This window comes from Ailuropoda melanoleuca, chromosome 6 (assembly GCF_002007445.2).
Source record: "Ailuropoda melanoleuca isolate Jingjing chromosome 6, ASM200744v2, whole genome shotgun sequence".
In the NCBI taxonomy this organism is placed as follows: domain Eukaryota; kingdom Metazoa; phylum Chordata; class Mammalia; order Carnivora; family Ursidae; genus Ailuropoda; species Ailuropoda melanoleuca.
The window spans coordinates 938711-958700 of NC_048223.1; the positions used below are offsets into that span (position 1 = coordinate 938711).

General features: G+C 43.9%; 1 protein-coding gene and 1 pseudogene across 1 annotated transcript; both read left to right on the forward strand.

Moving 5' to 3' along the window:
• Positions 1-3366: 3366 nt before the first annotated feature.
• TM4SF1 (transmembrane 4 L six family member 1) lies at positions 3367-14166 on the forward strand. Its single transcript, XM_002927041.4, has 5 exons — positions 3367-3662; positions 5078-5167; positions 5257-5402; positions 11270-11450; positions 13330-14166. Exons 1-5 carry the CDS (start codon positions 3486-3488, stop codon positions 13342-13344), a joined length of 609 nt encoding a protein of 202 aa, XP_002927087.1. The 5' UTR covers positions 3367-3485; the 3' UTR covers positions 13345-14166.
• Positions 13567-16816, forward strand: LOC109490809 (annotated as a pseudogene).
• The last annotated feature ends 3174 nt before the right edge of the window (positions 16817-19990 follow it).

Genomic DNA, 19990 nt, shown 5'->3' on the forward strand with positions numbered 1-19990 from the left:
TTCACGAGGCTGTCTCCCTCCCTCACCTAGTCCCCACTCCTGCACTTATCACTAATGCACAAGGTATTTTATTTAGTTAATATTATTTTGTATTTGTTTCTCGCTTTCTGATAGAATGGACTCTCTTTAAGGGCAGGGACTTTTTGGTCTGTTGACTGATATATATATATATATATATCTCCAGAACTTAGAAAGCATAGTAGCAGCTCTATAAATATTGGTGAGCAAATAATGACAGAAACTGAGGTACGGAATGGTTAATAACTTGCTCGAACCAGTCCGGCAGTGGCAGGACCTGGGAGCAATGGTGTAAACTAGTTAAGGGCATTTCTAGGGAGGCTGGGGCTCACAAGGAGGTATAACAGAATCGAAGGTGGAGGGACTGGAACATCAGCCTGGTAAGAACAGGCTTAAAAATTCATCGATTCACTTATTTATTCAGTTAGCTTTTCAGCAAATATTTACTGACTACCTACCATGTCCCAGGCATTGTTCCGGGCCCTGGGAAGCAATGGTGGACAAGGCCAAACGGGTTCCCCACTCAGAGGAGGGGAGACAGCAATAGAAAAGGAAACAAGTGAATACACAGAAAAATTTCAGGGATGACAAAGTTTGAGATGATAATGGAACAGGGTGATGTGATGAAGAGTAGCTGAGGGGCGGTGCATCCCATCATTAAACGGGGTCTTTGGAGAGGGCCACTATGAGGGGATCTGGCCGCAGGAAGCTCTGGGAGAAGATAATGCTGACAACAAAGATGATGGGGGTGGGGGAAGCAGAAGTTGGGTGAGGGCCGGGGATGGGGTTTGGGGGGGGATGGAATGCAGAAAGTGTCCATGGAGATTTTAGCTCTACCCAGCAGGCTGAGAGCTCACAGCCTGGAGAAAGGCCTGTAGGGCAAAGTCTGGCTAGGACCAGAGCCAAGTGGTTAAACAATTGTCCAGAAAAGCATATCTGGTCTTAAACCAGGAACCTAAACCAGAAAGGACCCTGATTTAGGTTACCAGCTGAGGGGCAGAAGCAGAAGGCACTATATAGAATGACAGGAGTGTGGGCAAGGTGGACAGACTCCATATTTTAAGTGAATTCGGTCAGCTCAACCCTATAAGTGACTTACACGGAACTGCAATGCGTCCCCCACAATTCATGCACACTCTGTATGTCTGCCTCGAGCTGAGGAGCCACTGGAGGTGGGAGTGGCCTCAGGGAACATCTAATACAGATGATATTTACCTGGCCCATGGACCAGGCCTGTGATGCTGAGCGAAACGTAAGACTCATTCGGAGTGTTCGTAAAAAATTCAGATGACCGGGCCTCATCCCCCATAATTCCTATTTAATATGTGGAGAGCGGACCAAGTCTCTGCATCTGCGATGCAAATGGTCTCCAGACAGGGCCCACCTGGAGAAATGTGCAAGAGAATCCACTAATGGGCTTCAGGGAATCCATGAAACCCCTGAAATTGAATGAAACGTGTGCTTGCATACCTGTACGTTTTTGGGGGGTGGAGAAGGGAGGGGCTATATCATCGCAAGAGTGTCAAAAACTCAAGAACAAAGGATCTTGTCCTGCCCCATGTCTTTAGAGTAGAAAACAGAGTTCCACGGACGTGATGGCTTGCCTGATCCACAAAACTGGAACAGAGTGAAGTGAAAAGTCACTCCCGACTCTTCGTGTGCCCCTCACTCTCTTCTCCAGACCCTGCCGACTGTAGGGGTGAGGGGGAAGGGGACTAAACACTCAGGAGCAAAGTCATCACAGGATTGCTTGCCCCATTTTGGCCCCAGGTGGGATAGATCAGCAGAGTGGAGGCTTGCAATGATGATGCCTCCACAAAGGGCCCAGGCATCCGGACACCACCCCAAGCCCTAATACCTGTGGAACCTTCTCTCTATTAGGACGTAATGCCAGGACAGAGGGTGCATGGGCCAGGTTGTTGGATGCATGGTGGTAAGGGAGTGACGTTCTCGTGAAAATCTGCCTTCCTATACCTGAGCAGGCGGGTGGTTCCAGCCCTCCCTGCCTGCGCTCAATTCTCTCCACCTGTTTCCTCAGGCCAGTCTGGATCATGGCCCCACCTTTGTTAGTATGCTCCTCCCAGTCCGGATTCTACGTGACTAACCCCAGCTAGCCTCCTCAAATTTGGTGTGTGTCCTGCTCTCCAGTTTTGGCCCAAATCCTTCAGACTCTGGCCACAGCCTGAGCTCCCAGTTTTGCCAGCCTTGCTCACCTTCCCCTTCTGAACTAACAACACCCCATCTTGGCCTTTTGCCTCTTCACTCCCTATTCTGTCCCGGGGAAAAGGTGCCTCCAGTCCTGGCCCCACCTGGTCACCCCGGCTTCCCCCAGCCCACCTGGCCTGCACAGCCTGCTATTCAAGGGCTGAACTTCGTCGGAGTCCAACCCCTCCTTCCGCGAGGCAGCCGCAGAAGAAAGTCAGCGTAAGCCCCTTCCTCTGCCTTCATCTGCGGGCCTCTGACAGCTGGCTCAGGGGCTGGATGGTAGACCACGGAAAGGCCCTGAGCCCTATCAACAGCCGTTCCTCCCCACTCATTCCAGGTTATCTCAGTCCTTTCCCCGCTCTGCTTGCCAAGTCCCTTTCTCTTCTGTTCCTTTCTTTTTCCTTTTTCTTTTTCCAAATGTCTTTTTCTTTTTATCCCTCCCCCATGCTTTAGGCCTCCCTTGGCCCTTCCCAGCATCACTTTGCCTGTGAGCAATACTCAGGAATAAAAAGGTGCCCGAGCCCTTTGTGTTGACTAATGCCAGCTTTGTTTTGGTGCCAGGTTTGTTTTGGAGACACTCTCCGGGAAAGCTGGACAGTCGGAGCAGTCCTGCAGAGCATGCGGTAGGCAGGGGGAGTGTTCCCAAGAGCCTCCTCAAGCCTGTGGGGCATGGCTTTCGGACCCCTTGCCTCCCACAGACGGGGAGACCAGCTCAGGAGACTGGCCCCAGGTCTGGCACTGAGTCCCGGCAGGGGTGGAGGTGAGCACGGAGCGAGAGGCTGGAAGCCGTCCAGACAACTGCGTGGAGCAGGACCGCAGCGCGCTGCCTCAAAGCCTCCCCCGGCCCGGCCTGCTGAGGACACCCGACGGTCACTGGAAAGTTGTGTTAGCCGCTCCTGTCAGTTCTTTGTCCTGGGAAGGAGCAGCGTGGTGAATGTCTTGGTGAAGATTAATCATGCTCTTCCTTGCCTATGACTGAGGCTGTTTCCCACGTCCTACCCTGGTTTCGCTTGTCTCCGGGATTGCAGCTGAAGGGCGGGACCTTCCCCCCACTCCCCCCACCCCGACGGGAGCCTGCAGTCAGGACCAATGAAAGCAAAGTACCTCGGCCACCCGCTGACTAAGGACTCAGAGTATTTAAGAGGTCCGGGAATGGGCTGAGAACTGCTTTTGCTTTCTTCACAGACGGGCACACTTGCCTCTGACTGGCCATCACTGAGCTGCAGAGCGAAGAGGGAAAACCTCCCAGGCTCTCTGCCACCATGTGTTATGGCAAATGTGCACGATGCATCGGACATTCCCTGGTGTGGCTGGCCATCCTCTGCATTGTGGCTAATATTTTGCTTTACTTTCCCAACGGGGAAACAAAATATGCCTCTGAAAACCATCTCAGTCGCTTCGTGTGGTTCTTTTCTGGCATCGTAGGAGGGGGCTTGCTGGTAAGTTGTTCAGGATTATTCTAAGCTTAAAAAATTCTCTTCTGTTAATGCCATGTTTTCATGAAAAGGTTTCTACAATGCCTACTTGCAAATCCAGTGATTTTTGTTCGTTCTTCTTTGGTAAGCAGAGAACACAAAGGTTGAGATAGGTCTGGTGTATTAATTTTGTTAGACGTTTTACAAAATCCTCTTTGAACTAACAGTGAACTACCTTTTCGCTATGCTCACTTTACAGGTAGGAAACAGGTAATAGCTTTTAAATCAGATCTGAGAGACTATAGAGTTTCTAGTACTGAAGGGGGTCGGCATTTAACATTTGCTCTGGGGAGCTGGGAGGACGCCGCTGGTCCTCTGTCTAAGTCAACAGAGTTTGGGATCCAAATTCTCTGCGGTGTATTCTCAGGCATCTGTGACAGGAAAAAAAAAATCATGAATTATGAGTGTATTGCTATTTAGAAAGAACTATAAATTCTCTCCTTTATGTAACCCTGGGTGTGGCGTCTAGGAAAAATCCTGCAGTTAGCCCTAGATCAGGGTCTGCAGCTAACAGTGGAATGTGTTGTTTTTTCCAAGGTTTGTTTTTAATTGAAGTGAGAGGAATTTGCCTGCCAACCTGGGAGCTGAAAGTATTAGCTTCAACCACAGCATGGAAAGAATGTGGACGAACTTGAGTTTGCCACTTTAAATGCTGGGATTGAGAATTCTAAAAGGACATTTTAAGGAATTGCTAGTACTACACAGAATATTTTTCTTAGTCAAGAAAAGACATTCCAACATTGGAATTTCATCCATTATTATGAAGCATTATGATCATGTTCACATAATCATTTGTCCTTCATATAACATAGCACCTGTTTAGGCTCCTTTTGATCTCAAACTCAGAGTATTTCACACTTACTTTATTTAAAGAGCTTTATTGTGAAGCAACAACCATACAGTCGTATCATCAAAGAAGCAGTTCATATTTATTATGCGGAGTCTTCATCTCTCCTATTTACGAAAAAGTTTCAGTTATTCTATGAAAGACTGTTGGTATCGTCTATGTTTTACAGGGGGAAAAAATCAGATTTAAAGACGGAGTTTAAGGGTTTCAAAGCAGAGCTCCCTCTGGGACAGTGCTGGGAACTCTTGTGGAAGAAACACTTTTATAGGTTACTCTTTGAGCCCTCCCACCCTGCACGCTGGCCCCAAAGAGTGCTTACAACTACATGCAAACAAGCGGGTACTCCGCTTTAGAGGGCTTTCCTTCTCCTCTTAGGGGCACATTCTTTGAGGTACTTGGGCAAACGAACCCAAAGCCATCCACTACTGTCAGAAAGAAATAGATTCTACCAAAAGATGCTTAGCCTGACCCTTACCACCGACTTTGATTTGGGGGAGAGGCAGTGACTTTAGTTTGCCTGTTTTCAAACCAGATGTTCCTGCCAGCATTTGTGTTCATCGGGCTGGAAGAGGATGACTGCTGCGGCTGCTGTGGCCACGAAAACTGCGGCAAGAGATGCGCGGTAGGTCCTTCTGCTCCAGGGGTGAAAACGGTCCCTGGGAGGCGGCCAGGGCCATGCGGGCTCACGTCCGCTCTTTCTCCTCTTGCCAGATGTTTTCTTCTGTACTGGCTGCTCTGATCGGAATCGCAGGCTCTGGCTACTGCGTCATCGTGGCAGCCCTGGGCTTGGCGGAAGGACCACAATGTCTCGATTCTTTTGGTCACTGGAACTACACCTTTGCCAACACCGATGGACAGTGAGTAATTGTTCCCTGTCGGGCCACACGTTCTCATCCACCGCGTGGTATAGAGGCAAACCCATCAGGTTAGAACGGCAGCAGTGATCCGTGCAGCCCTCCGCTCAGCCAGGTGTCTCCACACTGACTCAGGCACTAGGCGGTGGTGTCAGAGTGTGGGTCCCTGACCTGGAGAAGCTCTCGGTGCTTTTTAATGGCTTCCCTAATTCAGCCGTCATGATACCCTGTGAGTTGATTTCCACTATTGCTCCCATCGTACAGATGAAGAAAAGGAGGCACAGAGAGTTGAAGTAACTTATTCAAAGGCACATGGGTGGTCAAGATTTGAACCCAGACAGCCTGGCTGTAGAGTTTGTGCTCGTACAGTGTGTCCACCATACCAGAACGTTTAGCTGATTTTACTATTTTATAAGAAAATATTGTGGACTCCTTACATAATATGGATGGAAAGCATATGAATTTAACCAAAGCCCAGGGTAAATCATACTACTCCCATACACACATTCACATATAACATAATGACTACATACAACAAACCCTTTATTTAAAGTGATCAGGCTATATAAGACAGGTCTGATACGTGACTTTAGCATCAGGATAATTTAAGGACTTTTATTTTATGTTGATGCTTACTTCTTATCCATTATTGAGAAAAGATCAGAAATAGCTGGTAGAAACTGATGTACATGATGACAAATGAATGACATCCGTCTTTGAATTTTGAAAAGCTTAGTTATGAGATTCATGAATGAAAATAATATGAATAATGAATTTCAATTGTCTTTACGTCATCAAGACTGCTTATCCCTTATGGATTGTGTAGTACATATAGTGAGTTCATAAATCATGAACATGGAATTACATGGAACTGGATTCCATCCCAGCTCTGCACTTCTCCCTCAGCAACCAGGAAAAAGTGGACTGAGCTCTATGCTTCCCAGTTACTTTATCTGTAAAACAAAACCAGGGGCAGTTGTCAGGAGGATTAATGAGATGATAAACGTGAAGAATTTGTCGTGGAAGCTGACATGCTCTGAGCATGGCCTCTGTTAGCTGTTACTACTCTCTCCTAACTTACAATGAATACAGCCAAGGGAGCCTCTGCAGGAAAATCAGCACTTGGAGGGGTTTGAATTTTCGATGGTCAAAATGGTTATTGATCACGATTCAGCTTTGTTCGGAACATACTGAATGTACTGGTAGAAAATGGTTTTTCATGTATGCACAGACATACACACAGCTGCACAAACCCACCTCTAAAAAAGATCGTGATGAATGCAACTGGAATGCAAGGAGAAGGGCGAGTATCACTAAACAGTTTTATAGCTGTTTGAGTGTATGCCCCTCCCCTGACCCACCCCAGCTTCTGTAAGAAACTTTCTGCTCCTAGATTATTCCTCACTTCAACCTGTCCAAGGATTTCAGTATGGGAAATAACTAATGGTCACAAGCCAGTAATTAATTGCTCAATATGCAAGTGGGGCCAAAGAATCTTTTTACATTGTGTCCTAAAATTACAAATTCTTTCCCTCACCGATAGGCAGAAAGACAGGGTCATAAGGACAGACTTCTTTTTTTTTTAATCAACAAATTGAATTTCTGATTGGCTCAATGAACCATTCAAAGTTAGGTCTCTAATTCCAAGCCCCTTTGTTCTGCTGTTTTAGGAAAAACTGATAAGAAAAGAGTTATACCAGACCTCTTTGTGGAATTAAGTCAATTGTAGATTTTCCCACATGATTGAATCCTATTTCATTAAGGATCCAAATGCTTTATGATGTAGCAAAGGCTGAGATTCTAAGAGAGTAATCAGAGATAGAAATTTTTCAGACNCTCACTTTACAGGTAGGAAACAGGTAATAGCTTTTAAATCAGATCTGAGAGACTATAGAGTTTCTAGTATTGAAGGGGGTCGGCATTTAACATTTGCTCTGGGGAGCTGGGAGGACGCCGCTGGTCCTCTGTCTAAGTCAACAGAGTTTGGGATCCAAATTCTCTGCGGTGTATTCTCAGGCATCTGTGACAGGAAAAAAAAAATCATGAATTATGAGTGTATTGCTATTTAGAAAGAACTGTAAATTCTCTCCTTTATGTAACCCTGGGTGTGGCGTCTAGGAAAAATCCTGCAGTTAGCCCTAGATCAGGGTCTGCAGCTAACAGTGGAATGTGTTGTTTTTTCCAAGGTTTGTTTTTAATTGAAGTGAGAGGAATTTGCCTGCCAACCTGGGAGCTGAAAGTATTAGCTTCAACCACAGCATGGAAAGAATGTGGACGAACTTGAGTTTGCCACTTTAAATGCTGGGATTGAGAATTCTAAAAGGACATTTTAAGGAATTGCTAGTACTACACAGAATATTTTTCTTAGTCAAGAAAAGACATTCCAACATTGGAATTTCATCCATTATTATGAAGCATTATGATCATGTTCACATAATCATTTGTCCTTCATATAACATAGCACCTGTTTAGGCTCCTTTTGATCTCAAACTCAGAGTATTTCACACTTACTTTATTTAAAGAGCTTTATTGTGAAGCAACAACCATACAGTCCTATCATCAAAGAAGCAGTTCATATTTATTATGCGGAGTCTTCATCTCTCCTATTTACGAAAAAGTTTCAGTTATTCTATGAAAGACTGTTGGTATCGTCTATGTTTTACAGGGGGAAAAAATCAGATTTAAAGACGGAGTTTAAGGGTTTCAAAGCAGAGCTCCCTCTGGGACAGTGCTGGGAACTCTTGTGGAAGAAACACTTTTATAGGTTACTCTTTGAGCCCTCCCACCCTGCACGCTGGCCCCAAAGAGTGCTTACAACTACATGCAAACAAGCGGGTACTCCGCTTTAGAGGGCTTTCCTTCTCCTCTTAGGGGCACATTCTTTGAGGTACTTGGGCAAGCGAACCCAAAGCCATCCACCACTGTCAGAAAGAAATAGATTCTACCAAAAGATGCTTAGCCTGACCCTTACCACCGACTTTGATTTGGGGGAGAGGCAGTGACTTTAGTTTGCCTGTTTTCAAACCAGATGTTCCTGCCAGCATTTGTGTTCATCGGGCTGGAAGAGGATGACTGCTGCGGCTGCTGTGGCCACGAAAACTGCGGCAAGAGATGCGCGGTAGGTCCTTCTGCTCCAGGGGTGAAAACGGTCCCTGGGAGGCGGCCAGGGCCATGCGGGCTCACGTCCGCTCTTTCTCCTCTTGCCAGATGTTTTCTTCTGTACTGGCTGCTCTGATCGGAATCGCAGGCTCTGGCTACTGCGTCATCGTGGCAGCCCTGGGCTTGGCGGAAGGACCACAATGTCTCGATTCTTTTGGTCACTGGAACTACACCTTTGCCAACACCGATGGACAGTGAGTAATTGTTCCCTGTCGGGCCACACGTTCTCATCCACCGCGTGGTATAGAGGCAAACCCATCAGGTTAGAACGGCAGCAGTGATCCGTGCAGCCCTCCGCTCAGCCAGGTGTCTCCACACTGACTCAGGCACTAGGCGGTGGTGTCAGAGTGTGGGTCCCTGACCTGGAGAAGCTCTCGGTGCTTTTTAATGGCTTCCCTAATTCAGCCGTCATGATACCCTGTGAGTTGATTTCCACTATTGCTCCCATCGTACAGATGAAGAAAAGGAGGCACAGAGAGTTGAAGTAACTTATTCAAAGGCACATGGGTGGTCAAGATTTGAACCCAGACAGCCTGGCTGTAGAGTTTGTGCTCGTACAGTGTGTCCACCATACCAGAACGTTTAGCTGATTTTACTATTTTATAAGAAAATATTGTGGACTCCTTACATAATATGGATGGAAAGCATATGAATTTAACCAAAGCCCAGGGTAAATCATACTACTCCCATACACACATTCACATATAACATAATGACTACATACAACAAACCCTTTATTTAAAGTGATCAGGCTATATAAGACAGGTCTGATACGTGACTTTAGCATCAGGATAATTTAAGGACTTTTATTTTATGTTGATGCTTACTTCTTATCCATTATTGAGAAAAGATCAGAAATAGCTGGTAGAAACTGATGTACATGATGACAAATGAATGACATCCGTCTTTGAATTTTGAAAAGCTTAGTTATGAGATTCATGAATGAAAATAATATGAATAATGAATTTCAATTGTCTTTACGTCATCAAGACTGCTTATCCCTTATGGATTGTGTAGTACATATAGTGAGTTCATAAATCATGAACATGGAATTACATGGAACTGGATTCCATCCCAGCTCTGCACTTCTCCCTCAGCAACCAGGAAAAAGTGGACTGAGCTCTATGCTTCCCAGTTACTTTATCTGTAAAACAAAACCAGGGGCAGTTGTCAGGAGGATTAATGAGATGATAAACGTGAAGAATTTGTCGTGGAAGCTGACATGCTCTGAGCATGGCCTCTGTTAGCTGTTACTACTCTCTCCTAACTTACAATGAATACAGCCAAGGGAGCCTCTGCAGGAAAATCAGCACTTGGAGAGGTTTGAATTTTCGATGGTCAAAATGGTTATTGATCACGATTCAGCTTTGTTTAGAACATACTGAATGTACTGGTAGAAAATGGTTTTTCATGTATGCACAGACATACACACAGCTGCACAAACCCACCTCTAAAAAAGATCGTGATGAATGCAACTGGAATGCAAGGAGAAGGGCGAGTATCACTAAACAGTTTTATAGCTGTTTGAGTGTATGCCCCTCCCCTGACCCACCCCAGCTTCTGTAAGAAACTTTCTGCTCCTAGATTATTCCTCACTTCAACCTGTCCAAGGATTTCAGTATGGGAAATAACTAATGGTCACAAGCCAGTAATTAATTGCTCAATATGCAAGTGGGGCCAAAGAATCTTTTTACATTGTGTCCTAAAATTACAAATTCTTTCCCTCACCGATAGGCAGAAAGACAGGGTCATAAGGACAGACTTCTTTTTTTTTTAATCAACAAATTGAATTTCTGATTGGCTCAATGAACCATTCAAAGTTAGGTCTCTAATTCCAAGCCCCTTTGTTCTGCTGTTTTAGGAAAAACTGATAAGAAAAGAGTTATACCAGACCTCTTTGTGGAATTAAGTCAATTGTAGATTTTCCCACATGATTGAATCCTATTTCATTAAGGATCCAAATGCTTTATGATGTAGCAAAGGCTGAGATTCTAAGAGAGTAATCAGAGATAGAAATTTTTCAGACCGTAAGAATATTCAGGGATTTAGAAAATCTCCTAAGTCACATATATATGTATAATGACTTATGTGTGTGTGTATGTGTGCGTGTACATGTGTGTGTAGTCATATGTGACTTCAGCACGGTTTGCTAACATTTCACAAAGTGGCTTCAGATTATTTATCATTCAATGACTTAAAAGTGTTGAGTACCTACTGTGTGCCAGATACTGGTCTAGGGGTTACACATACAATGATGAAAGGTCTGGTTCCTAGCTTCATGGAACGCAGACTTGGAATAGTACATCAGCAGGTATTCTCCCGGCCTAGGTTAGTGCCCTTCCTCACCCTTGGTTTACCTGATCAGTATACTTGTTGCGTCACGATTGCATCTTGTCTCCTCCCTTAGAAGCTCTGCTCTTCCAAGGCAAAGCCCATGCCATGTTCACCATTATATCCCCAGCCCTGGCTTGATGTCTAACTCACAGTGAGTGCCCAATAATCTTTGCTGAATTTTATGTTTGTCATTGCAACACGACCTGGGCTAAATTCCTCACTTTGTGAAATGACTTGGACTAGAAAAATTTCATATAGGTCAATGAATTAATTCATTTCTTTTTTTCTGAATGGAAAAGCACCACACACAAAGCAGCTTATGAGACATCCCATTAGGTGTGGTCATGTGTCGGAAGTTTCTTTTTTTTTATCCACAGGTACCTTCTGGATACTTCCACATGGTCCCAGTGCACTGAACCCAAGCACATTGTAGAATGGAATGTCTCTCTGTTTTCTATCCTCTTGGCCCTCGGTGGAATTGAATTCATCTTGTGTCTCATTCAAGTAATAAATGGAGTGATGGGAGGAATATGTGGCTATTGCTGCTCTCGCCAACAGGTAAGAACCTGTGTGAAAATGTCACAGCTTGACCTTGGCGTAGTCAATGACTATAATACACCGCTGTTTTCATCATAGAGAAGAAAAGGCAAAATAAAACAGTGCTCAATCTACCAGCATTTGTTCCTATACCATCTTCGTGGCAAAGCATTTACAGCATTCGCTTTTGCTCTTGGTAATAAGCTTCCTTGAGAGTCATAGTCCCTGGGTTATCTTGTTTTTTTGTAGTTGGCTCTGTGTATATAAGGAAAATGCTGTCCGTAGACAGAGTGTTCCTTCAAGAGCAAACTCACTGCCCCTTTCACTGGCCCTGCTTTAGCCAAAAAGACACAACTTTGCTTGCTCTCATATTCCCGACTAGCACACACAGATAGCTGTCAACGTTCATTGCATGAGGCACTGAGCTGCACTCACATTTCAGATGAGACTATGAGTGGGGTTAAGCAGTATGTCTACGATCACCTAGTCAGGAACTAGCAGGCTTCAAACCCTGGGTCATCTTAAGCCATGGCTCCTGCTCTCAACCTGTATGCAATACTTGCTGTTCTTTTGCATTTTTTTACAATTCCTTCCTAATAAGGAGTCACAGAAATGTCCCCATAGCTAAGCATAGAGAATCACTAGTAACCTTTGAACAGCAGTTCGTGAAAAGCCTTTCACAGTGAAAGAAAACCAGGAAGCACTTGTTTCCTGGGGATATGATTTCAGAAAGAAGTATGCATTTGTTAGTAGCAGGGAAAGTTCTTATTTCTATATCCTCCTTAAAAAAACCCCATGTATTAATGAATTGATGGAAGTCCAGCTTTGGCCCAATTTTGGAGGGTTTGTTTTATGCATTATTCTGTAAAACAGGATTAGGTAAACAGAAACTTAATTTCTATTTTCCTAATCATTTGTTCCTTTGGTTCAAGGTCTCTTTCTTTTAAAGTAAGACAAAAACCTAATGAGAAATGAAAGCCCACTGCTACCATGAAAAACCTTGCTGTAAATAAATGGAAACTTTCTAAAATTTTTGAGGGGAAGTTAAAATAAAAATCTAGTTTTCCTTATCAGGCGAGTACAGCAAGATTAATAATTTCCTTTGGGAGTCTGCCAAATTTCCAAGAAAACAACACAGTTGGAAACTTTCAATGTGGAGTTGTTTCCAGGCAATACAGTCAGGGAGAGGCAGAGAAGAATCCTCTCAGAGTTACTTTCATGTAACCTATCTTTAGCCTCGAATTTCATGCAAGGCAGAGTTTAAATTAGGTGAGGGAGGCCCGGCTGGCCATCAGCACTTGTGCGTTTTGGAACGAGGCATAATATGTCAATGACCTCACATTGCTGTAGTTTGGCGGAGTGACCCTCCTCCCTGAGTGGGGATTGGGGGGAGGGGGCAAATAGTCCCACAGGGTTTCCCATCTGAGTCACAGTAGGGGTGGCTTCTTCCCAGACACGCCAGGGCAAGATCTGCTACCTTTATTTCTCAGACAAAAGACACTTTCAAAGGGCAAGGTTTTTAGTGTAGATGAGTCAAGTCCGTAACTTGGTAGCATTGAATTGGGAAAGTTACCCACGTCGAGTCCACCCCCGGGTGAAACTCCCACGGCATTATCTCTAAAATCCCTAGGATTAAAAATCTACCCCAAACACATTCAGAGCCAACCCAACACCAGCAAGCTGCGTTTTCATGGCCCTTTCCTGCAGCTTTTCCTCGGGAGAGGACAATGGGTGTCCTTTGTTTAGGAAACATTCCGTGAGCATTGTCTAAGCTCTCAGCTGAAGTTGACATCAGCTTGCTTGATGTCTGCTTCAAACAGGAATTTTTAGGACGAAAATGGCATCATCGTTGTTTGTTTAGCCTGATTGGGACCTAATGCCTATCTCGTTTTCTTTGCAGCGATATGACTGCTAAAAGAACCATCCCAAGACAGAACCACGACCTCCCTCTATTTCACTGTAATTTATATATTTGACTTGTATTAATTTGTAAACCTTTGTACCACTGTATCATATTCCACTTATTGTACTTTTATAAATGTGTATAAAAGCTGGCATCTTCATGTGACGTCAGTGAACGTAGCAAACAAACTTTTTTTTAGGACTGAGAAAATAAATGAGGTAATTTATCGACTGAATGACGGTCGGTCCTCAGCGTAGCTGAGAGAGACTCTGGCCTGAGTAATGTTTTTGAGAAGAGTTATAAGGATAAGTATCGCGTTCCGATTACTACTATATGCGCATGGGTTTATTAAATGCAATATGTCTAGTTGTTTTTTTTTTTTAAGACCATGAAGGAGAAAATCCAACAACTTGAAAAGATGTGTTTTTTTCACTGTTTATATGGTGTTTCCCATTCATATGCCTGCAAATCTCTGACAAGAGGCCTTTATGAACTGTTCTGAGTTTTGTGAGAGACACTTGCCCAGAGCAAGAGGGCTGGCTGAGGGTGTCCCGAGCTCAAGGGAGGAGTCAACATGAACAACGCCGCCGAGTCCTGCCGGATCCTAGCTTTCTCTAACACGTGGACAACTTCTTGTCTTTCAAAGACAAGCACTAAGGATCTTTAAAAAGAAAAGGCCTGGCTACTTGGACAAGAAAAAGATGGGAGACGGAATAAAGCAGTTTTTCAACATCATGAGAAAATGGGGGAGGGAGAGGAAGGGCAGGAGGACCACGAGGAAATAACCCCAAAACTTGATGGTGGAAATCCAACAAAATAAAGTATCCACTACCATGTTTTGTCTTGTTTAATTTCATTGTCCTTTATTTAAAGTTCCTCCTTTTTTCTCCCTATTCCACCCCCACCCCCACCCCCAAGCCTGTAGGTTCTACAGCCCCTCCTGCTCAGGGTGGTTTCTGAGTTTTTTTATCCCACCTTCTCTGCCTCATCCTCGCCCTCCTCTTCTGCGTTTCTCTGCTTTCCATGCATTGCTGTTCCTCTCCCATCCGTTGGGGTTGGGGTCGGGGTCATTATACCACTTAGGTAATTTTTCTTTCTACTGGATTCTCTGGGCATCAGGCTCCTGCGGAGAGTCACAGACATTTTCTCCTTGACATTTTATATCTATTGCACAGAATTAGGCTCTTTTGAGGCTCTTTTGAATTGTCTTCAGAAGTGTTCTATTTTGGTGTTTATTGGCCTAGGCGATCAACACATTAAGAAAGAAACTTGTCGGGCTGGTGGACAGCAGAGCTCCTCCTGTGTGCAAGGTGCCCTGCAGTGGCCTCTCGACCAAAGGGTTCGAATCTTTGTCGTGTCTCTGTCTCTCTCTGACAGTCTGATGAAGACTACGGACTCCTTGGAAGAATACTGTTTAAAAGTGCACAAAATAGAGGTGCCTGTTTGGCTCCATCGGTAGAGCATGCAATGCTTGATCTCAGGGTTGTGAGTTCAAGTCCCAGGTTGGGTGTGCAGTCTACTTAAAAAAAAAAAAAAGTTCCTAAAATAAAGGTATGATATTGTATCCGATTGTGATATTTTATCAAAATATTTTTGGAAATTGTGTTACAGTTACCTTGACAACCAGCTCCATCACCCCAACATCTGTAGACAGGGAGACAGAGATCACATGTGTTCCAGCAGGGGTCTAACGAGTGGGTCTAAGAACAACTCTGCTTTTGAGGCAGGATGCCCATTAAAATGATATTTTGAGAAACCTGCAACAATTTTAATATGATACAAAAATAATATATAATTTTGTATTGTCCCTCAAAACATGATCAGTACTGTGAGTTATTGCCTGTGGTCATAACAGAGGAAAGAGTAAGTTTTCATTACAGGTTAGTGAAAACATTGACATTTTTTTCTCACCAGAGTTTGATATCCTCTCCCTCTCCCAGATATCCATCCATGGGCCTCTTGGGAATTCTTGGGCACCAGATTAAGAACCCCTGAAATAGAAAATCCAAAGAAGAGGTATAATGATCAGTAATAAGCACCTTTTCCCTCTCTAAATCCATCTTCAAAGGCAACAGCAATAATAATGATTAATCATGATAGCAGTAATAGCAACCATTTGTTGGGGTTCCTTCGATTTATCAGTTACTGTAGTTAGTTTCTACACATTTATTTCACTGAAATCTCTCAGCAGCCCTAGGAAGAGGTGTTTGTCTCCCCTGTATAGAGTTAAAACTCAGAGAGCTTGAGTCATACGCCCTAGGCCCTATTTTTAACAAGATGGAAAAACTACGATGTGAATCCAGGTCAGCCTGACATGAAAACTCACATTTTTCTAGTTCTTCTCCTTGTCCCCCTCTGCCTCTTTTGCTACCCCTGCCTTCCCAGATGCTGGAGTCTCATCTCCTCCAAACTGACTCAGCCTTTCCACCCACCTGCGGGGGCTTTGGACAGGCCCCTGCGACCCTTGGTCATCCCATCCCGGAGCTGAAATTTGAGTGACTCCAAGTTTCCCCTAGTTTGTAAATTCTTTAATAGTAGACATTGCCATTGTCCGGAGGAAATAGCTGAAACAAATTACCTTCTATCCTGGTTTACTTATATTTATAACGCACACTCCGGGTCTATAATATTCCAAACCCTTCAGTTTGACCGGAAATTCCCTCAGAGATTGTACCGAAACAGCTTATTATCACCTGGCAACATACAAACAATAAGATTCCTGTCCACTCTGAGTCAGCTGACGAGCACACATGGCCTGAAGGTTAGCTAGCTCCCTCTGAGTATCCACTGGCCATAATTACCAGATTTACAAATAACCAGCTAAACACACGGAATCTCTCAGATTAAAGTCTGGGGAAATTGATAGAGTGTTACCTTTACTACAGTTTGTTTCTTGTATGTGTGTGAGATCTTTTTGACTGTGTTTCCTCTGACGCTTATCCCGGGTGAGAACAGGTATGGGATTTGGTGCAACTTTCCAGAAAAGCAACTATCTATAGGGTCTGCATGTCCTCTTTAGCCCAGTGTGTGTGTGTGTGTGTGTGTGTGTGTGTGTTTAAAACTATACAGACAAAGTGCCAAAGACAGCGGAGAACTTTCGTGCTCTGAGCAGTGGGGAGAAAGGATTTGGTTATAAAGGTTCCTGTTTCCACAGGATTATTTCAGGATTTCTGTGCCAGGGTGGTGACTTCACATGCCATAATGGCACTGGTGGCAGATCCATCTATAGGGACAAAGTTGATGATGAGGATTTCATCCTGAAGCAGACAGGTCCTGGAATCTTGCCCCTGGCAAATGCTGGACCCAACACAAACAGTTCCCAGTTTTTCGTCTGCACGGCCAAGGCGGAGTGGTTGTCTGGTTGGCATGCGGTCTTTGGCAAGGTGAGAGAGGGCATGAATATTGTGGAAGCGTGGATTGGTTTGGGTCCAGGAACGGCAAGACCAGCAAGAAGATCACCATTGCTGACTCTGGACAAACCTAATACATTTGACCTGTGTGTTATCTTAACTACCAGACCATTTCTTCTGTAGCTCGGGAGGGCACCCCTTCACCCTCACCTGCTCGAAATAGCCTATAATCGTTGTGCTCTCGCTGCAGGTCTATGGTTCCATATTATCCTTATTCCCCTCCAATAGCTGGATTGCAGAGTTGAGTTCATGATTATAAAGTAAAAACTAAACAAACAAACAGAAGGATGTTCAGTTTCCAGGAATAATTTTGGGAGTGGTGTTTATACCAAGAAAAATAACAAAAGCCTAAATGTCCAACAAGGAACTGGTTTGATAAAATGTGAGCACAATAAAAAGTTATTTATATTTAAAATACATATGCACCAAGAAATAATATTGGACAGATTCTGGGCGAGCTTTGTCTGGATTCATTTTGCTTATCTCTACTTACTAAAGTTTCTACAGTAAACATATATTACTTTTGAGAAAAGAACCCTTCATTCCTAAAATCATTCAGGGAGTGGTCCACAGTCTTTGAAGGAAAATCCCCAAGCATAGGAGAAAACCATTGTTCCTGTGGGTGGACAGAGGAGTCATTCTGTGGTGAACACTGGAGAATGGTTGTGCAGGCAATTAGTCAAAGGGTTGGGCCAGGTGAGACAGACAGTAACCACAGGCTAAAAATATGATAGGGAGGCCATAACTCCCACTCTGTGTTTGGGAAATGTAAGTACATGGTGTCTACTTGGTCTAGCTACCAAATACGATTTTTATAAATATCAACTACATATCTGTTTTTCCATTCCTAAAAATGAAAGTGATGAAAGGCTTTTCCATTGAGCATTGGTCTTTTATCAGGGTTTTTGTAGGCACGGCTTGAAATGTCCTCATTTTACTTTTCTGAGATGAGAGGGAGGGTTAACAACTGGTTTCTAGGACATGGTCTGGCCTGGTTTGTGGAAATGATTCAACGCATCTTACGTAAAGAAACTCCTCCAGGGTAGTACAAATGGTTCTCCCTCTCAACACCAAATATTTTTTATGTTTGTTCTTTGTTGCTGTAGGTGTTTTTTTTTAATTGTTGTAGCTAAAGAAGACTGTCTGACCTTTTTGAAGCTGGATTTTTTGTTAATTCCTGGAATTGATTAAGCAATCAATTCTCTTTCTTTCATACACACACACACACACACACACACACACACCACATATAACCACATTTTTCTACTCTACATCAGTTAAAAATAACAAACTACAGCTACATGAGACAACACGGGTGAATCTTACAAATAAGGAGAACGAAAGCCATCAACACTGTCCCGTCCCCCAGTTTTGATGACACCATTCTGTATGTACTCTTAACTAATACAGCTCAGTTCTTAAAGACAGAGGGATGGTGAGTCCCTTTATGCAACATTTCACACACTAGTTTTTATAGGAGCAACGCTATCGTTCCCCCAGAAGGGCTGTTTCCAGGTCTGTAGCCACAAGTTGCATCCTATAAGCAAGACCCTGTGTCAAACATTTCACTTGCTAATTCTCACCACCCCACCTCTGTTCCATGTGTATAAATATCATTAATGTATACACAGGCTCAGGGCCAGTTGTAACGGCCGCTGTCATCTCAGATGTAGATTGTACCCACAGGGTTTGAAAACAAAACCAAGGTAGCCAGGTTGGAATCTCATGAAATACCGAGCTCCATATTGTTTAAGACAACCCCTTGGCTAAAGGAGAAGTTCTAAAACTACACTCAGCTCTCCTGGTAACCTCTGACACCTAGGTTAAAATTTCCCCCTTTTAAGCCTTTATTTAAATTACTTCTTTAAAGGGTGCCTGGATGGCTCAGTCCTTATGCTTCTGCCTTCCGCTCAGGTCATGATCTCAGGGTCCTGGGGTTGAGTCCCGTCTTGGTCTTCCTAGCTCAGCGGAGATCTGCTTCTCCCTCTCCTTCTGCCTCTGCCCCTTCCCCCCTACTTGTAATCACACTCTCTCTCTTTGTCTCTCTCTCAAATAAATAAATAAAATCTTAAAAAAATATCTTGGTCTTCCTAGCTCAGCGGGGAGTCTGCTTCTCCCTCTCCTTCTGCCTCTGCCCCTTCCCCCCTACTTGTAATCACACTCTCTCTCTTTGTCTCTCTCTCAAATAAATAAATAAAATCTTAAAAAAATAATAATTACTTTTTTACATGTAGTAAAATGCACACAAAAATGTATAGCTCATTGAATTTTTGCGTGTCTATTCACATGTAACCACCATCTAGATCAAGACATAGGACTTCCTCAGGGCGCCTGGGTGGCTCAGTTGTTAAGTGTCCGCCTTCGTCTCAGGGCGTGATCCCAGGGTCCTGGAATCGAGCCCCACATCGGGCTCCTCCACTGGAAGCCTGCTTCTTCCTCTCCCACTCTCCCTGCTTGTGTTCCCTCTCTCTCTGGCTGTCTCTATCTCTGTCAAATAAATAAATAAAATCTTAAAAAAAAAAAAAAGACATAGGACTTCCAGGGCTCCAACAACTCTCTCATATCCTCTCCCAGGCAGTACGTACCCTACCGCTGTTACACACCGAGTGACTACAGTTCTGATTTCTATCACCATAGATTAGTTTTGTCTGTTCTTGAACTTTATATAAATTGATTATTAAAGCATGCTCTCTTTGTGTCTGGTTTTTCTCACAAAACATTATGTTGTTGAATGCTGGCTCCCAAAATATCACCAGAACAATCTGTTGCAGAATACCAAGCTGAATGTATTGCTTACTGCCATCAGGGAGAATAACCACCTTGAATGCGCTTTCACTGGAGGGGGAAGGAAAAAGTTAAATTTGAGATTTTGATTCTGGTTTTGGTGAGTCTTTCAATGTGAAGATTTGAATAGGATTTGTAGGACTTACATCGTTTAGGACTGTGGGGAAAGCAGGGCAAGGATTTTGAGGTGAAAGTTTCCCAGACTCTTGGGGTGTAAACTGTTGATGTTCTCTATTGAGGAGGTGATGGGTCTTTCAGGAAGTTCTATAATGAACAATAAAGTGCTTTGTCTGGGCAAGAGTACCCTGGAATAGTAAGTAAACTGTGCTAATAAAGACTAAGGAATAATAAAATCGTGGTAAAAGTAGACAGTAAGCTGTAGGGCAGTTTACAGTTTGAGTCCTCAGGGTCCAAGTGGGGGGTTGGAGGGTAGATGGTTTCCATTTGCAGTGATTTTGCTATTC

Bases quoted from the DNA above. Each gene is read 5' to 3' on its own strand.
- TM4SF1 (XM_002927041.4), top strand. From the start codon at position 3,486: ATGTGTTATGGCAAATGTGCACGATGCATCGGACATTCCCTGGTGTGG. The intron at 5,168-5,256 runs GTAGGTCCTTCT...TCCTCTTGCCAG, and splicing joins ACTGCGGCAAGAGATGCGCG to ATGTTTTCTTCTGTACTGGC. The intron at 5,403-11,269 runs GTGAGTAATTGT...TTTTATCCACAG, and splicing joins TTTGCCAACACCGATGGACA to GTACCTTCTGGATACTTCCA.